Source organism: Muscardinus avellanarius, assembly GCF_963383645.1.
Source record: "Muscardinus avellanarius genome assembly, chromosome: 11".
Taxonomy (NCBI): domain Eukaryota; kingdom Metazoa; phylum Chordata; class Mammalia; order Rodentia; family Gliridae; genus Muscardinus; species Muscardinus avellanarius.
Window position 1 is genome coordinate 18,038,156 of NC_137797.1, and position 17,150 is coordinate 18,055,305.

General features: G+C 45.3%; 1 protein-coding gene across 1 annotated transcript in view; it reads left to right on the forward strand.

Annotated features, from left to right (window-relative positions):
• Positions 1-2,638: 2,638 nt before the first annotated feature.
• APPL2 (adaptor protein, phosphotyrosine interacting with PH domain and leucine zipper 2) overlaps positions 2,639-17,150 on the forward strand; it is a gene marked incomplete at both ends in the record, with an annotated part of 48,636 nt that continues 34,124 nt past the window's right edge. Inside the window, 2 exons of the mRNA XM_080705622.1 lie at positions 2,639-2,692; positions 10,207-10,305. Coding sequence (XP_080561748.1) covers positions 2,639-2,692; positions 10,207-10,305 — 153 coding nt within the window. The remainder of the gene's footprint in view (positions 2,693-10,206; positions 10,306-17,150) is intronic.

Consider the following 17,150-nt stretch of genomic DNA (forward strand, 5'->3'; position numbering starts at 1 on the left):
GAAAAAAATCTCAATATGTGTACCCTCCCGTGTGGTCTGCTCAGCTTCTTCTCAAAACAGGCAACTTCTTTGCTCTTACCTTTTTCTCACATTCTTTTTTGTACATGTGTGTGATACTGGGAGTGGAACCCAGGGGCATTCTATGTCCAAGCTACAACCTCCAGCCCCCAGCACTATTTTTTTATTCTTTATTTTGAAACACGGCATCACTGAGTTGCAAAGGGCCTTACTAAGTAGCTGAGTTTGTTCAGGAACCATGATCAGCCTGGTCTCAGCCTCCCAAATGCTGTATTACAAGCTTGCACCACCATGCCCAGCTATCTCTCTCTCTCTCTCTCTCTCTCTCTCTCTCTCTCTCTCTCTCTCTCTTTCTCTCACAGTCTTGAAGCCCCTCCTGAGTACCTACCTACTATCCTTCTTTTCCCACTGACCTACCAAGTTCATTCTCTCTCTCCAGTGGTCACATCCACTCCAGACAGTATATATTGTCACCAGCCTTGCATCTGTCCATCAATTTCAGATACAGTTGGGTAGATGTCTGAAATCCACCCTCACAACAGTTTCATGGCAACAGATATCTTTTCCTGAAACAGTTAAAACTTTGAATGTTCACACAAAGATTCCTCTTATATAGTTCAGAATAAAGATAGCAAAGTAAGTGACTGATCGTGATTCAAACTGAGCAATATATCTTTATTACATGAACAAATGATTGGATGAATTAATGAATGAAATTAATTGAAACAATTTATAGGTGCATTGTACACCAAGATTTTGCTTTGTAATTTACTTATTTACTTTTACACTTGGTATACATTTTTCCACAGCAACATTACAAGTGGTACTTAAGTGCCAAGAAATACCACTAAGTTTTCATAGTTCATAATATAGCAGTAAAATGCAGAAAATCAACAGAATCGTGTAAGAACATAGTTTAAACAATTTTGAATATTGGTGCTTGAAGAAAGGCTATTTTAATTAGAAGATGAAATGGTACACAAAAAATAGGTGACTCCTAAGAGGACATCTAAGCCTTGTAAGAGTTCTAGAGGGTGTTTAATGTCTAATTTCAAATAAAAATGTGTGCATTTTTTTTAGTATAATCATATCTTTGTATAACTCTTATACTCAGAGACAATGAAGAGCTCGAGTCTGATCTCAGAGAAGAAGATTTTGGTCAGGAGAGAGTCTGAAATATTAAATGAAGTGAAAATAACTGAATGATGGTTGGTAAGAAAAAAGAGAGGAAATGGAAGAAATATGGTAAAATCACAATACCACCTAAAGGAAAAAGAGAATTTTGTGGGAGAGAAGATGGTCAGTGGCAGCCATAAAGTAGCCCAAGACAAAGAATGATGGCAGCAGAGTTTGCAATTGTGGGTTGGGCAGCAGCCAGCAACTGTCAATGGTGTTTACAGTGGAGATTCTCTTAACACACCTAGGTGATTTCTGCAGAATGTAGAATTTGTATAGTGTCACATTCTTCCTATTGGTTTTGGTGACATGTCCTTTAGGGCAACTCTTATTGATACCTTAAGGAAGAACTCCAGAAGCCCTGCCTTTGATATAAAAATGTATCAAGTTCCCTTTGCCAGTCTTTCCCCACCCTCTCTCTCTTCCTTTTCTTCTTCCTCTAGTTTTCACTGAACGATCCTAACCAAATCATTTAATTTTCTGCAGTTCAGTTTCTTATCTTTAAATGAAAACACTGAACTAAATTTATCCCTTTCAATTCTAAAACTTTATGAAATTCTCTAGAATGACAACAAACCAACATAATGAGACCTAATTATCCAGCCCAAATCAAATAGCTGTTGTTTCCAAAATGGTTATTTCTGAATATTATGGATAAGTAATATCATTTGTTGTACCTTTGAGCCTAAACTTAGGTGACCTCTGCTCTCATAGCCGTTTGGGACATTGATTTTTTAAAATAAAACTGGTATGAAAAAATGTAGAGTTGTCACTTTGGTCACTCATATCTTCTTCAACTTAAAAGGCTTTCTGGGTAACCACAAGTAACACCCCTGGATTCTCCTTCGGTTTAATCTGCATTATTGACTGGCCTGGGCACTGGGGTCCAATAGTCAGTGTGCGTGTGTGTGTGTGTGTGTGTGTGTGTGTGTGTGTGTGTGTGTTACTCAGAATTGAGCCCAGGTGCATTCTACCTCGGAGTTACATCTCCAGCCCTTTTTATTATTTGGAAACAAAGTCTTACTAAATTGCTGAAGCTGGCTTCGAACCTGCAATCCTCCTGTCTCAACCTCCCAAGTACCACAAAAGTGCACTACCATGCCCTGCTAAATCGAGCAGCCTTAACCTTGCAACCCTAAACACCCTGAACAGCTCCCTGAGCTGCGGAACTCTTCCTGAGGGTCGCGGTTTCCCACGAGCCCTGGAGACCGACGGAAACGTGGCCGCCACACTTCCTGCGCCGGGCCGGGCCGGGCGCTCGCCACACTTCCTGTTGACCGGCCTCGGGCAGGGGCGGGGCCGGGAGGAGGGCGGGCCGCCGGCGGGCGGAGGCCGCGGCCACTGGCCAGGCGTGGGCGCGCGGGCGGCGGCGGGCGCGGAGCGAGACCAGAGGCAGAGCCGGGAGCATCGTCCGCCGCGCTGCGTCCTGCCATCCGCTCTCGCCATGCCCGCCGTGGACAAGCTGCTGCTGGAGGAGGCGTTGCAGGACAGCCCCCAGGTACCTGCCGGTGCCCGCGCCGCAGCGCTGAGGCCCGGGACGGGGCGCGCCGGGCAGAGCTGGGGACCGAGCCCGCCGCCGGTCCGCGCCCCCAGCCCTGCCGGACAGCGGCAGCCCGCTCACTCCCGCGCCTTCGCTGGGTTAGCAGAGTGCCCGGCAAAACTTCACTCGAGTGCCTTTGTTGTCCCAGAGGGTTAGGCGAAGTTAATCAGGCAACGTCTGATCAAATCAATCAATCAATCTTATTACCACGGGGATTACTACTGTTGCTACTGATGGGGTGAGACCTGGTGGATTTAGGGGCCAGAATAGGAAGCCGAGAGCCAGGATCCTTTCCCCAGCTGCCCCAGGTCTCTGGGCACTGGTTTCCATTTGCGCAGAAGAGAAAATTATAGCACCTGCCCCTTTTGATGCCTGGGGGAACCTCATCCCCAAGGAAAGTGTCATTTCTTCACTCAAATCTCGAATGACATTAGTTCAAAATTCACTGTCTTTCCCTGAGGAACTTTTGTTCTCCATTTACCATCCCCCCAACACACACACACACAACACACACACACACAACACACACACACACACACACGCTCATCCTATATGCTTTCCTGGATCTGAATCCCTGGGTTATTTAAACAAGTATCTTTATTCTCCAATGTCTCTACTCTTGAAAGATTGAATAAGATTAAGCTGCTCTTACAGTTTCCCTTCTTTCTGGTTCTTTCCTTTCCCTCCTGAGTGAATTGTGCTGCCCAGGGTGACCCTTGGGTGGACTTACCTGTCATACCCTGCATCCCACTCTGGATTCCTGGGTCCCTGGTGAGAATCCATCACAGGGGCTTTATGGACCTGCTGTTTGTGCTCGTTTCTTTGGGATCCTTTTCATATAGGATAGTAGGGAACTGTGAACAAGCTGTGCATTTTGTTTTATTTTTTGAAGTTGACATCCATTGGACTGACTGGCTTTTCAAAGGACTATTTAGCTCTACCCCTCTGGTGTTTTGATCAGATCAGAGCCCATGGTGGGATGCATTTCCCACATCCTCAAACCTGTTCTGTGGAGTCTAAACATAATGTGAAATTTCTAACTGTTGTCGTGAATGGAGAGGTTTACTTGCTTTGTAGTTGGGGATACTGAGGTGCAAAGCTGTGTTACCCTTCTAACCAGCTGTAACCCTTCTCTATGTTGTCTTCACCGACAAATCACATTTTGAGTTTCTGGCCCTCACATAAATGGGTGTACACTGTTTCTGAGTGGCTTCAAGGGTTTGTTCAGCTCTGAGGGAACAGTAAAAAGACTGGCAGATGAGACCCGGGTTGCAATTCTGGTTCTAATACTAACTGACCACATGATTTGGGCCAGTCACTTAACTCCCATACTGTAACTGGCACAGTTTTCTCATCTGCAGACCCTCTTCAGAATGAGGGCCAGGGAGCAGACAGTCTTCAAGGGACTTTGGAAACTTAAAATTCTGTCAGAGGTATGTGGTTTGTAGCTTTGAGCTGATATGTGGAAAAAGTTTGGAGGCACCATCATTTCTATTTAGTGTTCCTTTTTGTGCAGGAAGTTTATTTCTAATTGCTGTTGAGACTTGGCCGTCACCCTTTAATGGTTGTTGATGTGGCTGCTATACAGAACAGAAGCTAACTTTAAGCAGGTCTTTAATAATCATCAGAGCATATTTAGCATTTTTTCTGTGTGGCATGTGCCTGATGCAGCTTTACTCCCAAGAAGATTCACAGACTTGGAACTGGAAGGGAGCGAATCCAGTGCCTTCACCTTCTGTGTCAGGGACTGTTCTAAATACTTGACATCTATTAACTCAATTAATTCTTCCAACAGCCTTTTGAAATAGGTCCTCTAGTGAAATGATGGCGGTGCCGAGAAGTTATATAACTTGCCCAAGATTGTACACTCTGAAGAGACAGAGCCAGGGTTGGGAGCCAGGCTGCGTGCATAGAAGAGGAATATTGCTTAATTTAGCCCAGTTACCTAGCACCTGGCCTTCTGTCATTGGTAACCTCCAGTATTGTTTCACTCAAAGGCAAAGAGCCTAAGAAACCATCTACTGTTTGTTTCCTCTGGTTTTGTGTAGAAGAGCTGGGAGGGTTGCTTAAGTAACCTGGCTGCACAGGACTAATTAAATGAACACAAACACTTTTGTATTTGAACTGAGTGACCTAAGAAATGCTGAACAGAAGTTGCCGGACCTCTGTTCACTTCCTCCTTTTTAGTTTGGAGAGCTGCAGGATATATTGTAAAATGAATGTGTGTGCTTATGCCGGTATTTTTTCTGCTTGCAGAGCGTCTTAGGGATGAAGAGGCTTGCCTCCATTGCTGTTGCTGAGCCCCTGCGCTTGGCGAGGCACTGCTGGCTACTGGGAATGTGCTATAAATGAGCTAGACATGCCCGCCCTTGACTGGCTCACAGTCTGTTCCGGGGACAGATAGCTGAAGTGCAGCAAGGACCCTGCTGTGCTGTGGGAGAGCTGGGAGCTCCAGCAGCTCATCTTGCTCAGGGCTGTCCTCTTATCCTGTAAGGGGTACACTCCCCAGATAAGTGACGAGCGACGTGGCTTGCTGGGGTTGGTGTTTTTGTTTCTTTTGTATTTGGCATAACTGAAACAGAAATGAAAGACCTAGTTCTGAGATTAGCAGCGAGTGCCCAGCTGGAAACGGCTCTCTGCAACCAAATCCGGCCTTGCTTTATGTAAGCGAGATGCCGCCAGCTATAACCTGGGTGGCTTTGTGTGGCTCGCTGCGCTGGGCTTTAGTCCCATGGCTCTTCTGTTTAGAACTCATTTTGCCTTTCAGTAGACTTGGTTCTACCAAGATATTTCTCTCCCTCTGCCAAACTACAGGGGTAAGAATTTTGTTTTTAACCTTAATATTTTAAAAGACAATCGGTGATATTAAAGTGGGCCATCCATGATTACATGCTCTTGAGAATGTGTAGGACTGTTTGATTAGGGAACACTCAGCTTCTGTAAAGTAGGAGGATGTCCTGGAGCTGAAGCTTGAGGCTTTGTTTCTAGCTGAGGCTTGGTTTTGTTTCTCTGGCCGTGGATGCTCCTGAGAGTGTAAGATGGTAGAGAAAGGATGGGATTCAAATCTGAATTTGCCAGTGTCACCTTTGACAAGTTATCCCACCTCTCTGAGCTTCTGTTTGGACGTGTTTAAAAATGAGAATAAAAATCAGCTGCTTAATGGAGTTGTTATAAAAAAAAAAAACAAATAACAAGTAAAGTGTCTACCTGCCTGCACACCAGAGTAACTCCATGCATAATTTCTGTTATTATCTTGGTAAGTGATATACACTAGTGGCTTTCTAACCTTTTTTGTGGGATTTGGGGCAAGTGGTGTGCCTTTGCCTGCCTCTTGGTCTCATTCCTTCTTGATGTCCCAGAATGTCTCTGTCGTTCCAAACCTAATTTGAGCAGAGGTGTTACTGGTGAATGTGGATGGCGCAACGCTGCCTGGGGTAGCTGGGTCTATTTTTACCAGGAATAGTTACCACCTCGTTAAACTGGAAAGGAAACCCTGGAGTTTTCCTGCCAATACTAATTAGTATCACAACCACACAATCCAGAGAGAGAGAGAGAGAGAGAGAGAGAGAGAGAGTGTGTGTGTGTGTGTGTGTGTGTATGTGTATATACATATATATAGCAAATGCTTGTGATGTCATTTTCTGGCAGTTTTCATGGGTAAGAAGATGTCAATGGGATGGCCAAAGACAATCCAGCTCCAGTCAGCCCTGTCCTTCCATGGACCACAGAGCGAACCCACTGGCCAATGAGACCCACCCCGCTGGTGACAGGGCAGCCTTATATCCCAGCCTTCCCAGCAGTGGGAGGCGGGGCAAGTTTCTTAGTTGTGATGAGCCTCAAAATTAAACCTCTGTAAAACTGAGGTTAATGTAACCGTGGTATCTACCTCTAAAGTCGTTGGAAGGACCACGTGACACAGGTTTAAAGGCAGCACAATGTCTGGCATGTAGAAGATACAGAGTAAGTGGTAGTTTTCATTTCTTTCTACGGTCTCTGTGGATGACCTGTATGCGAGCTCTCTCTGCATCTTCCTCTCATCTTTCTTTCATTCTGCCTCATTCCTGAGAGTGTTAAAAGCAATAGATAGGATTCAGCTAAATTCCAGTGAGATCACCTGTCATGCTCCAACACATGGGAGTAAAGAAACTGTCAGAACCAAAATAAATGTTGGTGGGCTCTGCCAGTGTTGGGCACCGTGAACACAGAAAGGTCCTCCACTATTAGATGATTTCTAGGTAAGGCTGTTGCCAGAGTGTTAAAATGAAGTCATGCACGTAAGCACTTAGTGCCCAGCCTATAATGAGCAGTCAGAGTTCATTCTCTTTGTAATCAGCCTCATCCCCCATCACTGTATCTTAGGGCCTGATAGGCACTTTCCATACATTCATTGTCTCATTAGCTTTGAGAATTAGTGTCCGAGCCTACTGAGGACCCAGGGCCGACGTGATCGATCCCCGGGTGCATCCTTTGAGAGGCCGCGGCAGACGCCGAGCCCCTCAGGAGTATGGTCATTTCTCATCACTGTTGGATCTCAGTTCCGGGACAGGGTTTCAGCAGATTCTGCCTGAAGGCAGGAATGCCTGCATGAATGAGTATTGACGGGCAGATCACCCAGTGTATGTTCCAAGAACGTCCTTCAGTGATCATTTGCTTTTCAAATACAAAGTATACTTTAGAGATATATAATAGGGAATTCCAAATCAGTGTTTTTACCTACTGGGTCATCCATTAGTGGATTACGAAATCTAGTGGGTCACAACTGCAATTTTTGTTTACAAATTGAATAGAATAGAAAAGAGATAGAGAGTGTGCACATATTCTGTTGATAAATATTTTTAGGAAAATCTTTGTTCAGGTTTTAGTATAAGATATACATACCATGGATACGTAGTATGAATCCATAGTATACTAGTGTGGATTTTAATTTTGAAAAGCTTGAAGAATTCTTCTACATGCAAACTATGAACTTGATGATGCTGTTTTTTTCTCAGATGTTTAAAACCCTACAATTTGCCAGGCATGGCAGCACATGCATGTTATACCAGTACTTGGGAGGCTGAGGCAGGAGAATCATAGGTTCAAGACCAGCCTCAGCAACTTAGCGAGCCTCTCGGCAACCTAGTAAGACCCTGTTTCAAAATAAAACTTAGTAGCCGGGCGTGGTGGCGCACGCTTGTAATCCCCGTGCTTGGGAGGCGGAGACAGGAGGATCGCGCAGGTTCGAAGCCAGCCGCGCTGGCTTAAGAGACCCTGTTTCCAAATAAAAATAATAAAAAAAATAGGTCTGGGAGTGTAGCCCCGAGGTAGAAGGGCTTCCAGGAACCCCAGTACCACCACCAAAAATAAAATAAAATAAAATAATAAAACTTAGCAAAGGGCTGAGTGTATAGCTCGGAGGTAAAGTGCACTTTGGGTAAATTCCCCAGCACCACCCACACACACAAATTTCTGTTTCTGCATTCATCATTATCACACTGTGATTCTTGGGGTGATAATGGTTAGTAGCAAAGCGAATACCTAGGTCATTGAGCAGGTATATTTATCCTGGAGTCCTGGGCACGCAGGATAAGCGCACCTTGCTGTGAAGTGGCCCAGCATCTGGAGCTAAGTTAAAAGCGGACGTGCAGTGGGAGGTGCCAATCCCCGTGCTTAGGGGCCTGCTGCAGTTATTGGGGTGTTTTGGGCACAGGGAGGTCTGGGTGCAGCTGCATTGAACCCCAAGGCAGCGCACAGCAACCTGGGTGTGAGGGCTGGTGTGGTGTGGCGCCGTGGGGGCTCAGGCCCTAGCAGGTGGCACGTAGCTGCGGGGAGGCCCTGGCGTGGGCAGGACACTGTGGCAACCCAGGCTGCTTTTCTAACCTCTCATCCAGGAGGTTAAAAAAAGAAGGGCTGGGCATGATGGCTCACATGTATAATCCCCAGTACTGGGGAGGCTGAGGAAGGAGGACCATAGGTTTGAGGCCAGGCTTGCAAGACCGTGTTTCAAAATAAAAATACAGAGGGAGGAGGGGCATAGCTCAGTGTTAGAGTCCCCCTGGGCTTGAACCTTAGTACTATGAGAGGGAAGGAGGGGAGAGAGGGAGGGAGAGAGAGAGAGAGAGAGAGAGAGAGAGAGAGAGAGAGAGAGAGAGAAGAGTTGAAATTTATTTATTTTCAGGGGAATAATGAGCTTTAATGAATTGTTCTTTGTAAAGAACCTTGGTATCACCTCATTAAAGTCATCTCTGTAGAGTTATACTGATTCTGTTCTTTGCCTAATGGGATGTTTTCTAAAGTAAAACTGCCATTAATGTTAACATAGGATTTGAAGTTCCTTCTGTGGTGGGCACATCCACAGAGGTTCCCTGAGTAGCTATAGCCCTTCTATGTTGCTCGTCCATACACCATCCGATGTAGAGCTCTTTCTCAGTGCTCAGTACGTGCTGTCCAGCTGCTCCCAGAGAACGCGGGAGTCCACTGGTCTCCCTGAAAGAAGCGAGCTCTATTCTTGTTGCTATTTGGAGTTTGTTCCCACAGGTATCACCAGTAGGGCTAGGTGGTGTGATATTCCTGGCCACGAGTTTGAAGGTTGGGTGAATAAAATATGATGAAAACATGGAAATTTACTATAGTTTCTTTTTTCTTCTTTCTTTCTTCCTTTCTTCCTTTCTTCCTTTCTTTCTTTCTGCGGTACTGGGGATGGAATCCAGAATCTTTCTACCTCCAAGCTACACCCCCAGCCCTATTTTCAGTCTTTATTTTGAAACAGGGTCTCACTGAGTTGCAAAGGGCCTCACTAAGTAGTAGCTGAGGCTGTCTGCGAACCCAGAGCCTCCTGTCTCAGCCTCCCAAATGCTGGGATTATAAGAATGTGCCACCACACCCAGCTTTGATTATAGTATTTTAAGAGGAAAGAATGATGCACTCTGCAAGATGTCCAAGATTACAGAGAACCAAGCAGCTGGATATGGACGGATGATTACAGTTCAGCAGCGCCGGGCAGCCACACCCCGGTACACAGACAGGCCTGGCCTCGGCCCTCGCGTTCTCTTGATGGACTGAAAGGAGAAGCTGCCCTCTCTAACACTTGCTTAGAGATGGACTTCACTGGCATGTAGACAGATAATAGCCCTTCAGTTCTGATACTTTGACAGTACTGGGGATCAAACCCAGAGCCTGAGTATGCCAGCCAGGTGCTCGTCCACTGAGCCACATCCCAGCTCCAGGATCAAGCTTCGAAAACTTGATTTTCCTTCTCTGGCCCTGAGACTCACCTTGTATTCAGTTTGTCCCGCCACTGTAGGGAAAAGGATTCATACGGAAGTTCTAAATGATAGCTCCAGGAACCACCTCATACTCTTACTGATGAAAGAATAAAGCCACCAGGCACCTTCGCCACCGTTTTAACCCGTGCACGCCCTTGTGTGTGCATTCTCCCTCCTTTGTAACCATCACACTGAGAAATAAAATCCGTCCTCCTCCTTTTCTTGCAGACCCGCTCTTTGCTGAGCGTGTTTGAAGAAGATGCCGGCACCCTCACAGACTACACCAACCAGCTGCTGCAGGCCATGCAGCGCGTCTACGGAGCCCAGGTAGGCCTCTGCCCCTTTCTCTTAGAGGATGAGAAATTTGAGTAAAAAAAACAAAACAAAACAAAAAACCAGCATTTAAAAATTGGAAAGAAAGTCAGAATTGTTTTTCTCACTTCTCTTCACCTTCCACAACTAAGGAGAGTCTGTTTTTGTTGTTTGAGAGGGAGAGTAATTTTCCTGCAGCAACAACCCGGAGAGAAAGACCACTTAACTGCTTTTATTTATTTTTTAATTCAGCCCCAAGGGGAAACACTGGGGCCTCGTCTTCCCGCCGGTGAATGAGTGGGTTCAGCATTGCGAGACATGCTCTTTGTCTTGCTCCTAAATGGGCAGTCTTGGGTGTCAGTGTGGGAGGGCAGAGATGCTTTCTCAGTGGCTTCCCCTGAAAAGACTTGAGTCACAGTTCTGAAACGATGGGGTGACCTCTTTGTTTTGAGGAACAAATATCTCTGGCTTGCAAACCCATGGAAAATAAATTGCTGAATAGCAAAAGAATAGCTTTTTAAAATCAAGAAGTGACACACACGTCACTTTCCAGGGGAAGATTTATGAGTCACTTAGAAATAAAATTAGGTTAGGCATCGACACGTTATGGCAGTTGATAGTTTTCATTATCGATTCTTTTGCCAACCTCACTCTATATGTAAAAATGTGTCTCTGTCTCATTGATTATGCCTAATGATTTAAATACCACATCCCATAGTATATAGCTCTTAATAATTGTGTGTACTTATTATATAGCTTGTAATACTCATTGTTCATTGGCGTCTTAGTCATTCATGCCTGGGAGAAAGCCACAGCCCTTGCCATTAGGGGGCCCACAGCTGCATTGGGAGACAGACACAGCAATCACCAGCAAGTGCTAGGAGTGTTAGGGAGGAGAGTTGCCTCGCCTCGCCCAGAGGAGCTGTACAAGCGTGTTGGTCAGCTTTCCGTAACTGTGACGAAATACCTGGGAAAATAAACTTACAATGAGGAAAGGTTTATTTTAGCGCTTAGCTTAGGAGATTTTAGTCCATAGTTGCTTGGGCCTGTTGCTTTGGGCCTGTGATGTGACGGCGCAGTGTGATGGGAGCATGTGGTGGGGGAAGCTGTTCAAGTCATAGCAGCCAGAAGACAGAGGCAGGAAGGAGCCGGGGTCCCAATATCCCCTTCAAGGACACATCCCCAAAAACCTAACTCCCACTAGGTCTACCTCTTAAAGGTCCCCCACCTCCCAGCATTGCCACAAGCTGGCACCTGAGCCTTTAGCATCTGAGCCTTTAGGGAACATTTCAGATCCAAATCATAACAGCTGGGTACCAAAGGAGGGTGATCGTGATAGTTGAGATTTATTGAATATTTAATAGCTTTCAGGCAGTTTCAGGGACTCTTGCGTTAATTATTTCACTTAAATTGCCGAGCGGCTCCCAGAGGCAGGTATTGCTATCGTTAACCTCATTGTATAGGCCAGGAGACAGGATGTTGATGATGAACCACTCACCCAATCCACCCAGGGTAGGGGTGGCAGAGCTGGTCAGGCCGAAGGCGCCGTTCTGACTGCGTTCACCACTGCAGCAGGGCCGAGGCCTGAACTAGGGAGGTGGCTGCAGGAATAGAGAGAGGTGGTGGAGTTCAGAAAAGGAGAGGGTGACCCATTGGGTGTAAGGGGTCAGATCGGCGAAGGATGCAGCAAGAGTGACAGAGAGGACGCAGGTGCCAGGGTTGAGTAGGAGAAATAAAATAACTCCTACTGTTCTGTAGTGTAGTCAGATCCTATTACTACAGTTAATTTCAAAATAGTCAGCAGGGAAGATTTTGAATGTCCCAACGAAAAGAAAAGATAATTGTCTGAGGGGATGGATCTGCCAGTGACCTCGATCTGATCATTACACGTTGTATACATGTATTGAAATGTTAGAGTGTTCACCATAATGTGTGCAATTACTATGTGTCAATTAAAATGGAAAATGTATTTTTTTATTTTGGTGCTACTGGGGTTCTTGGAAGCCCTTCTACCTCCAAGCTACACTCCCAGATCTATTTTATACTTTTTTATTTTTGGAAACAGGGTCTCTTAAGCCAGCACGTGGCTGGCTTTGAACCTGCGTGATCCTCCTGTCTTTGCCTCCCAAGCACGGGGATTACAAGCGGCACCACCACGTCTAGCTGAAAAGACACTTTAAAAAAAACTTAAGTGTAATGCCGGGCGTGGTGCACGCTTGTAATCCCTGCACTTGGGAGGCGGAGACAGGAGGATCTTGCAGGTTCGAAGCCAGCCGCGCACGCTGGCTTAAGAGACCCTGTTTCCAAATAAAAATATAAAATAGGTCTGGGAGTGTAGCCCGGAGGTGGAAGGGCTTCCAGGAACCCCAGTACCACCAAAAAAAAAAAAAAAAAAAAAAAAAACTTAAGTGTAGCTGGGCGTGGTGGCGCATGCTTGTAATCCCTGCGCTTGGGAGGCAGAGACAGGAGGATTGCGCAGGTTCGAAGCCAGCCTCAGCTACTGAGTGAGGCTCTCAGCAACTTAGTGAGACCCTGCTTCCAAATAAAATATAAAATAGGGCTGAGAGTATAGCTTGGAGGTAGAAAGCCTCTGGGTTTCTACCACCAGTACCACCAAAAAAAACTTAAAAGTGTTTCACTGTTACAAATTTCCATAAAAAGTGAACCACAAAGAATTCCAGGAGACATACTTAAAAAAGGGAAGAATGGTGCCCAGGCCTTTGACTTGACACATGAGAGGACAGGGGAAGAGGATCAGGGCCCGTGTGTGACATGGATTAGGTCTATGATGGCGAGTCCTAAACACTAGATTTAAGGTCCATGGGACATCAAAATGAGGAAAGAAAGCAGGGGTAGTAGTGCACACTTGTGATCCCAAGAGGATCATGGTTCATGGGCAGCCTCAGCTACTTACTGAGGCCCTTTGCAACTCAGTGAGACCTTGTTTCAAAATAAATAATAAAAGCCTGGATTGGTGGCACATGCTTGTAATCCCAGCATTTGTGAAGCTGAGACAGGAAGATCGCAGTTCAAAGAGCCTTAACTACTTAGGCCCTTTGCAACTCAGTGAGAACTTGTTTCAAAAAATAAAGACTAAAAAATCAGACAGGGAGTGTCGCTTGGAGGTAGGATGTCCCTGGGTCCCATCCCTACTATGGGGGGAAAAAACAAGGAAAGAGCTTGTTGAAAGTTCAGGGTTATAGATCCAGAAACAAACACAGGTATCTCAGCCTTGATCCAGTATTGCAAACTCTGCAATAATTTACAAGTATAACTTATTAACCAGAACTAGTTTTAATATCCAAAAGAATCATGTGCGTATTTTGTGACTTTACTTGTTTTGGTAAAACATTTTTGGGAATTTTGTTAATTTTTAATTTAAGGCCTTATTTATATTGTATAGGAAAATAGAACATTTTTTGCTGGTCTTATACTTAAACTTGCTTGCTCTTCAGGAACTTGAATACTGTTATTACATGATTTCTTTCCTATTTAAGGCTTTAAAGCCCAAAACTTAGACGCTGTGTCTGCCACTCCCCGGCATCTCTGTTCTGCCTTTTCATGTCTGTCAGAATCATCTATTTGGAAAGTTGAAACAAACACTCTCTTTATGCATTTTTTTCTTTTGAGCCAGAAAACTACGTTTTGCCAAAATTAAGTAGGTCTTGCATTCCAAGAGGCTGCAATCCAGCTTTTAGCTCAGAGCACATGATTGTCACGTGGGTTCTCCTAGGGCCAGAACCCTTCCCCCGCCTGATTTTCTGCTGCCGATGAGGCTGGGGACAGCGTCCGGTCAGTGCTGCAGCCTAGACCGTCACCGGTCAGCTGTGTTCCGACTGGCTGGGCGGGTCTGTTGGCTTGTCAGGCTTGTTTGAGAGCTTGGTTGTTGTATTTTCTTTTTAGCTTAAAAAAAAAAAAAAAAAACCTTTTCTGACTCTTTGATCAGTTTGCCTTGCTGTGTGTAATTTTGAAGATGGTAATACTTCTCAATGTTTTCATTTAAGTGTGTTTCTCCTAGGTTATGTTTTCTTGGTTTTATTTCATGTTATTAAACACTTTGTACTCTGACATATTAAATTTGATTAATAGAGTTTTTTAAATTTTGTTTTTAAAAACAAAATTACAAAACTTTAGCACGATATAGTATTTTATTATTACATTTTAAAAACTAGGTTTATGTTCCTGATAACTGGGAAAGTCCTTTGGCCCTTAGTTTTAGAAAGAATCGAAGAGTGAGAAAACTGGAGAAAGTCCTGTAAGCAGTGTTCTTTGGTGTAGCTATTAGAGGGAAAGTTTACATGTTACTTGACTTAGGCTCTGGAGTAAAGCTGTAGCTATTACGTGCTCTCGGCACAGCGCAGCAGCAACCCCTGAAGTCACATCTGGTCTCTTAGCTGACATCTGTGCCTTTGCACACGGTGGGAACTGAATCCTCCATTGTGGACCACTTGAATGAAAGAAACTGTATACATTGCAACGCATGAACAAAGCAGAGATTTCTTACAACACTGTTATTTTTTCAGACTATTGTCTAAATAAATTTTAAAACTCTCTACTAGTCTCCGAATAGATGTGTAAGTATGCATATGCAGTTAAACTCAGTGCATTTGATCTGATACTTGTTTTGATTCTATGTATCTGCCATCATTTTGGCTTTTTCCTGAAGAGGTTTAATTTTTTTAAATTTCTTCTAGAAAGAATTTTTTAGGGTTTTACGGTAAAGTTTACCGGGGTTATCCTCCCCTCCCAGCTGTGGCCCTGAGGAATCGGGGCCAGTGGGATGACGTTTCTGGCTGCAGGCGGGCAGGCTGTCCCTGGCTGAATTATGAGATCTGCCACGGCCTGTCTTCCTCCCTGACAGATGGCAGGCCTCTGCGGTCGGTGCCTGTGGTCTGGATAGAACTTTTTGCCTTTTTTAATAAGTAATATTAAATGGGATTTTTTTAAAGAGAATCATGATTAAGACTCACTTTCCTCCACTAAAGCAGGTTAATCCAAAATAAGCATATCTCCTCTGCAATTGTTGTGTGGGAAGGGGGAGGTAGGGATTGAGCTCAGGGGCCTTCTACCTCTGAGCGACACCCCAGCCCTATTTGATTTTTTACTTGGAAACAGGATCTCACTAAATTGCTGAGGCTGGCTTCAAACCTGCGATCCTCCTGTCTCAGCCTCTCAAGTATGGGATTTCAGGGTGCACCACCAACCACACCTGACTCTACAATGGTTCCTTTGTGTGTGTGTGGTACTGGCGATGGAACCCAGGGGCATTCTACCTCTGAGCTATACCCCCCCCCAGCTCTATTTTTTATTCTTTATTTTGAAACAGGGTCTCACTGAGTTACTCACTTAGTGAGGCACAGGGCCTCACTAAGTAATAACTGAGGCTGTCAGCAAACCATGATCCTCCTGTTTCAGCCTCCCAAATGCTGGGATTACAAGCATGCACCACCACGCCCAGCTCTGCAGTGATTCCTAACCAAACCTTTTGGAGTGTAGAACAGCTGAACTTAAAAATTCATCCTAAGTTTTTTATTCTTTTCTTTAAATACTTTTGTTGGGCCGGGCATGGTGGCGCACGCTTGTAATCCTCACACTTGGGAGGCGGAGACAGGAGGACTGCACAGGTTTGAAGCCCGCTGTGCTGGCTTAAGAGACCCTGTTTCCAAATTTATAAAAGGTATAAAATAGGTCTGGGAGTGTAGCCCAGAGGTAGAAGGGTTTCCAGGAACTCCAGTCCCAACAACAACAACAACAAAAAATACTTTTGTTGGTAAATTGCAAGATCCAAAGTTATATATGCACACACACCACTTCTAACCCTAACCTCTTGATCCAAAAGGCCCAAATTGTTGGTGGAAATGGTGTATTTTCAAATTGGGGTAAAGACAGTCAGAGAAAATAGGGGTAACGTAATTTGAAGAGACGTATGCTTCAATTTGGCGTAATAGTGAGGAAAATACTTTTAAATGATGATATACATAGATACCAAGCCAAACAAGTTAATGCATCTATTAAGAAATGAAAAGAGCTGCGGGCATCCATGATAGGGGAGGGAGCGGCAGACAGGCTCTCACGGTAAAAACGGCATCTTCCATGTATTAGGCACCTAGAAGCCTGCACTTCAGGCTCGGCCTCCCCGGTGTGTTACCCCATTCAGTTTTTGCAAGAAATGGAGTGGGACTGTTATGGTATGTATCTACAGATGTGGGAACTCAGAGAGGTCGTGTAGCTTGCCCAAGGTCACACAGCTGATGAGCGGCAGAAGCAGCACTTGACCTCAGGTCTTTTACTCCAAAGCCTGTGCTCACTGCGACACACTGGTCTCCACAGCTGGCAGCAGAGGCCCTGCCACGTATCCCCACTAACCCTTTGCACACATCTTCCTGGCCTTTGAGACTGAGAAAGTGTCTCTGACACTGCCCCGTACCTCCTCTTGTACCTTCCTGGCCGGAGTGCCCTTTGCGTGTGTGCCCAGATGCCATGTGGGCTTGAGGGGCAGATCACTTCCGGTGAAGCGGGGAGGATTTCTGAACCCTTTGTGAGCTCTGAGCTCCCAGAGAGCAGGCTGTCTTCGTCCCCCACGTCCAGCATGTGCCTGGCCCCTTCTGTTTGAGGTATGTGTTGAATGAAGGACTGAATGTGGGACCTGTCCACCTGAAAGTCCGCACATCCCAACTGGACACTATTTTGCCATCCCACCCCTCTGCCCCCACAGTTCCCAAACAAGGTACCGTCCCCCATGTGACCAGGTGTTCCTTGACTCCCCTTCCCACTCACTACATCCCATTGTTTCTGCCTCAGGAGCATCTCTGTGGCCCCTTGTGACTCAGGCTCAGACTCTTTTATACCCTACTCAACTG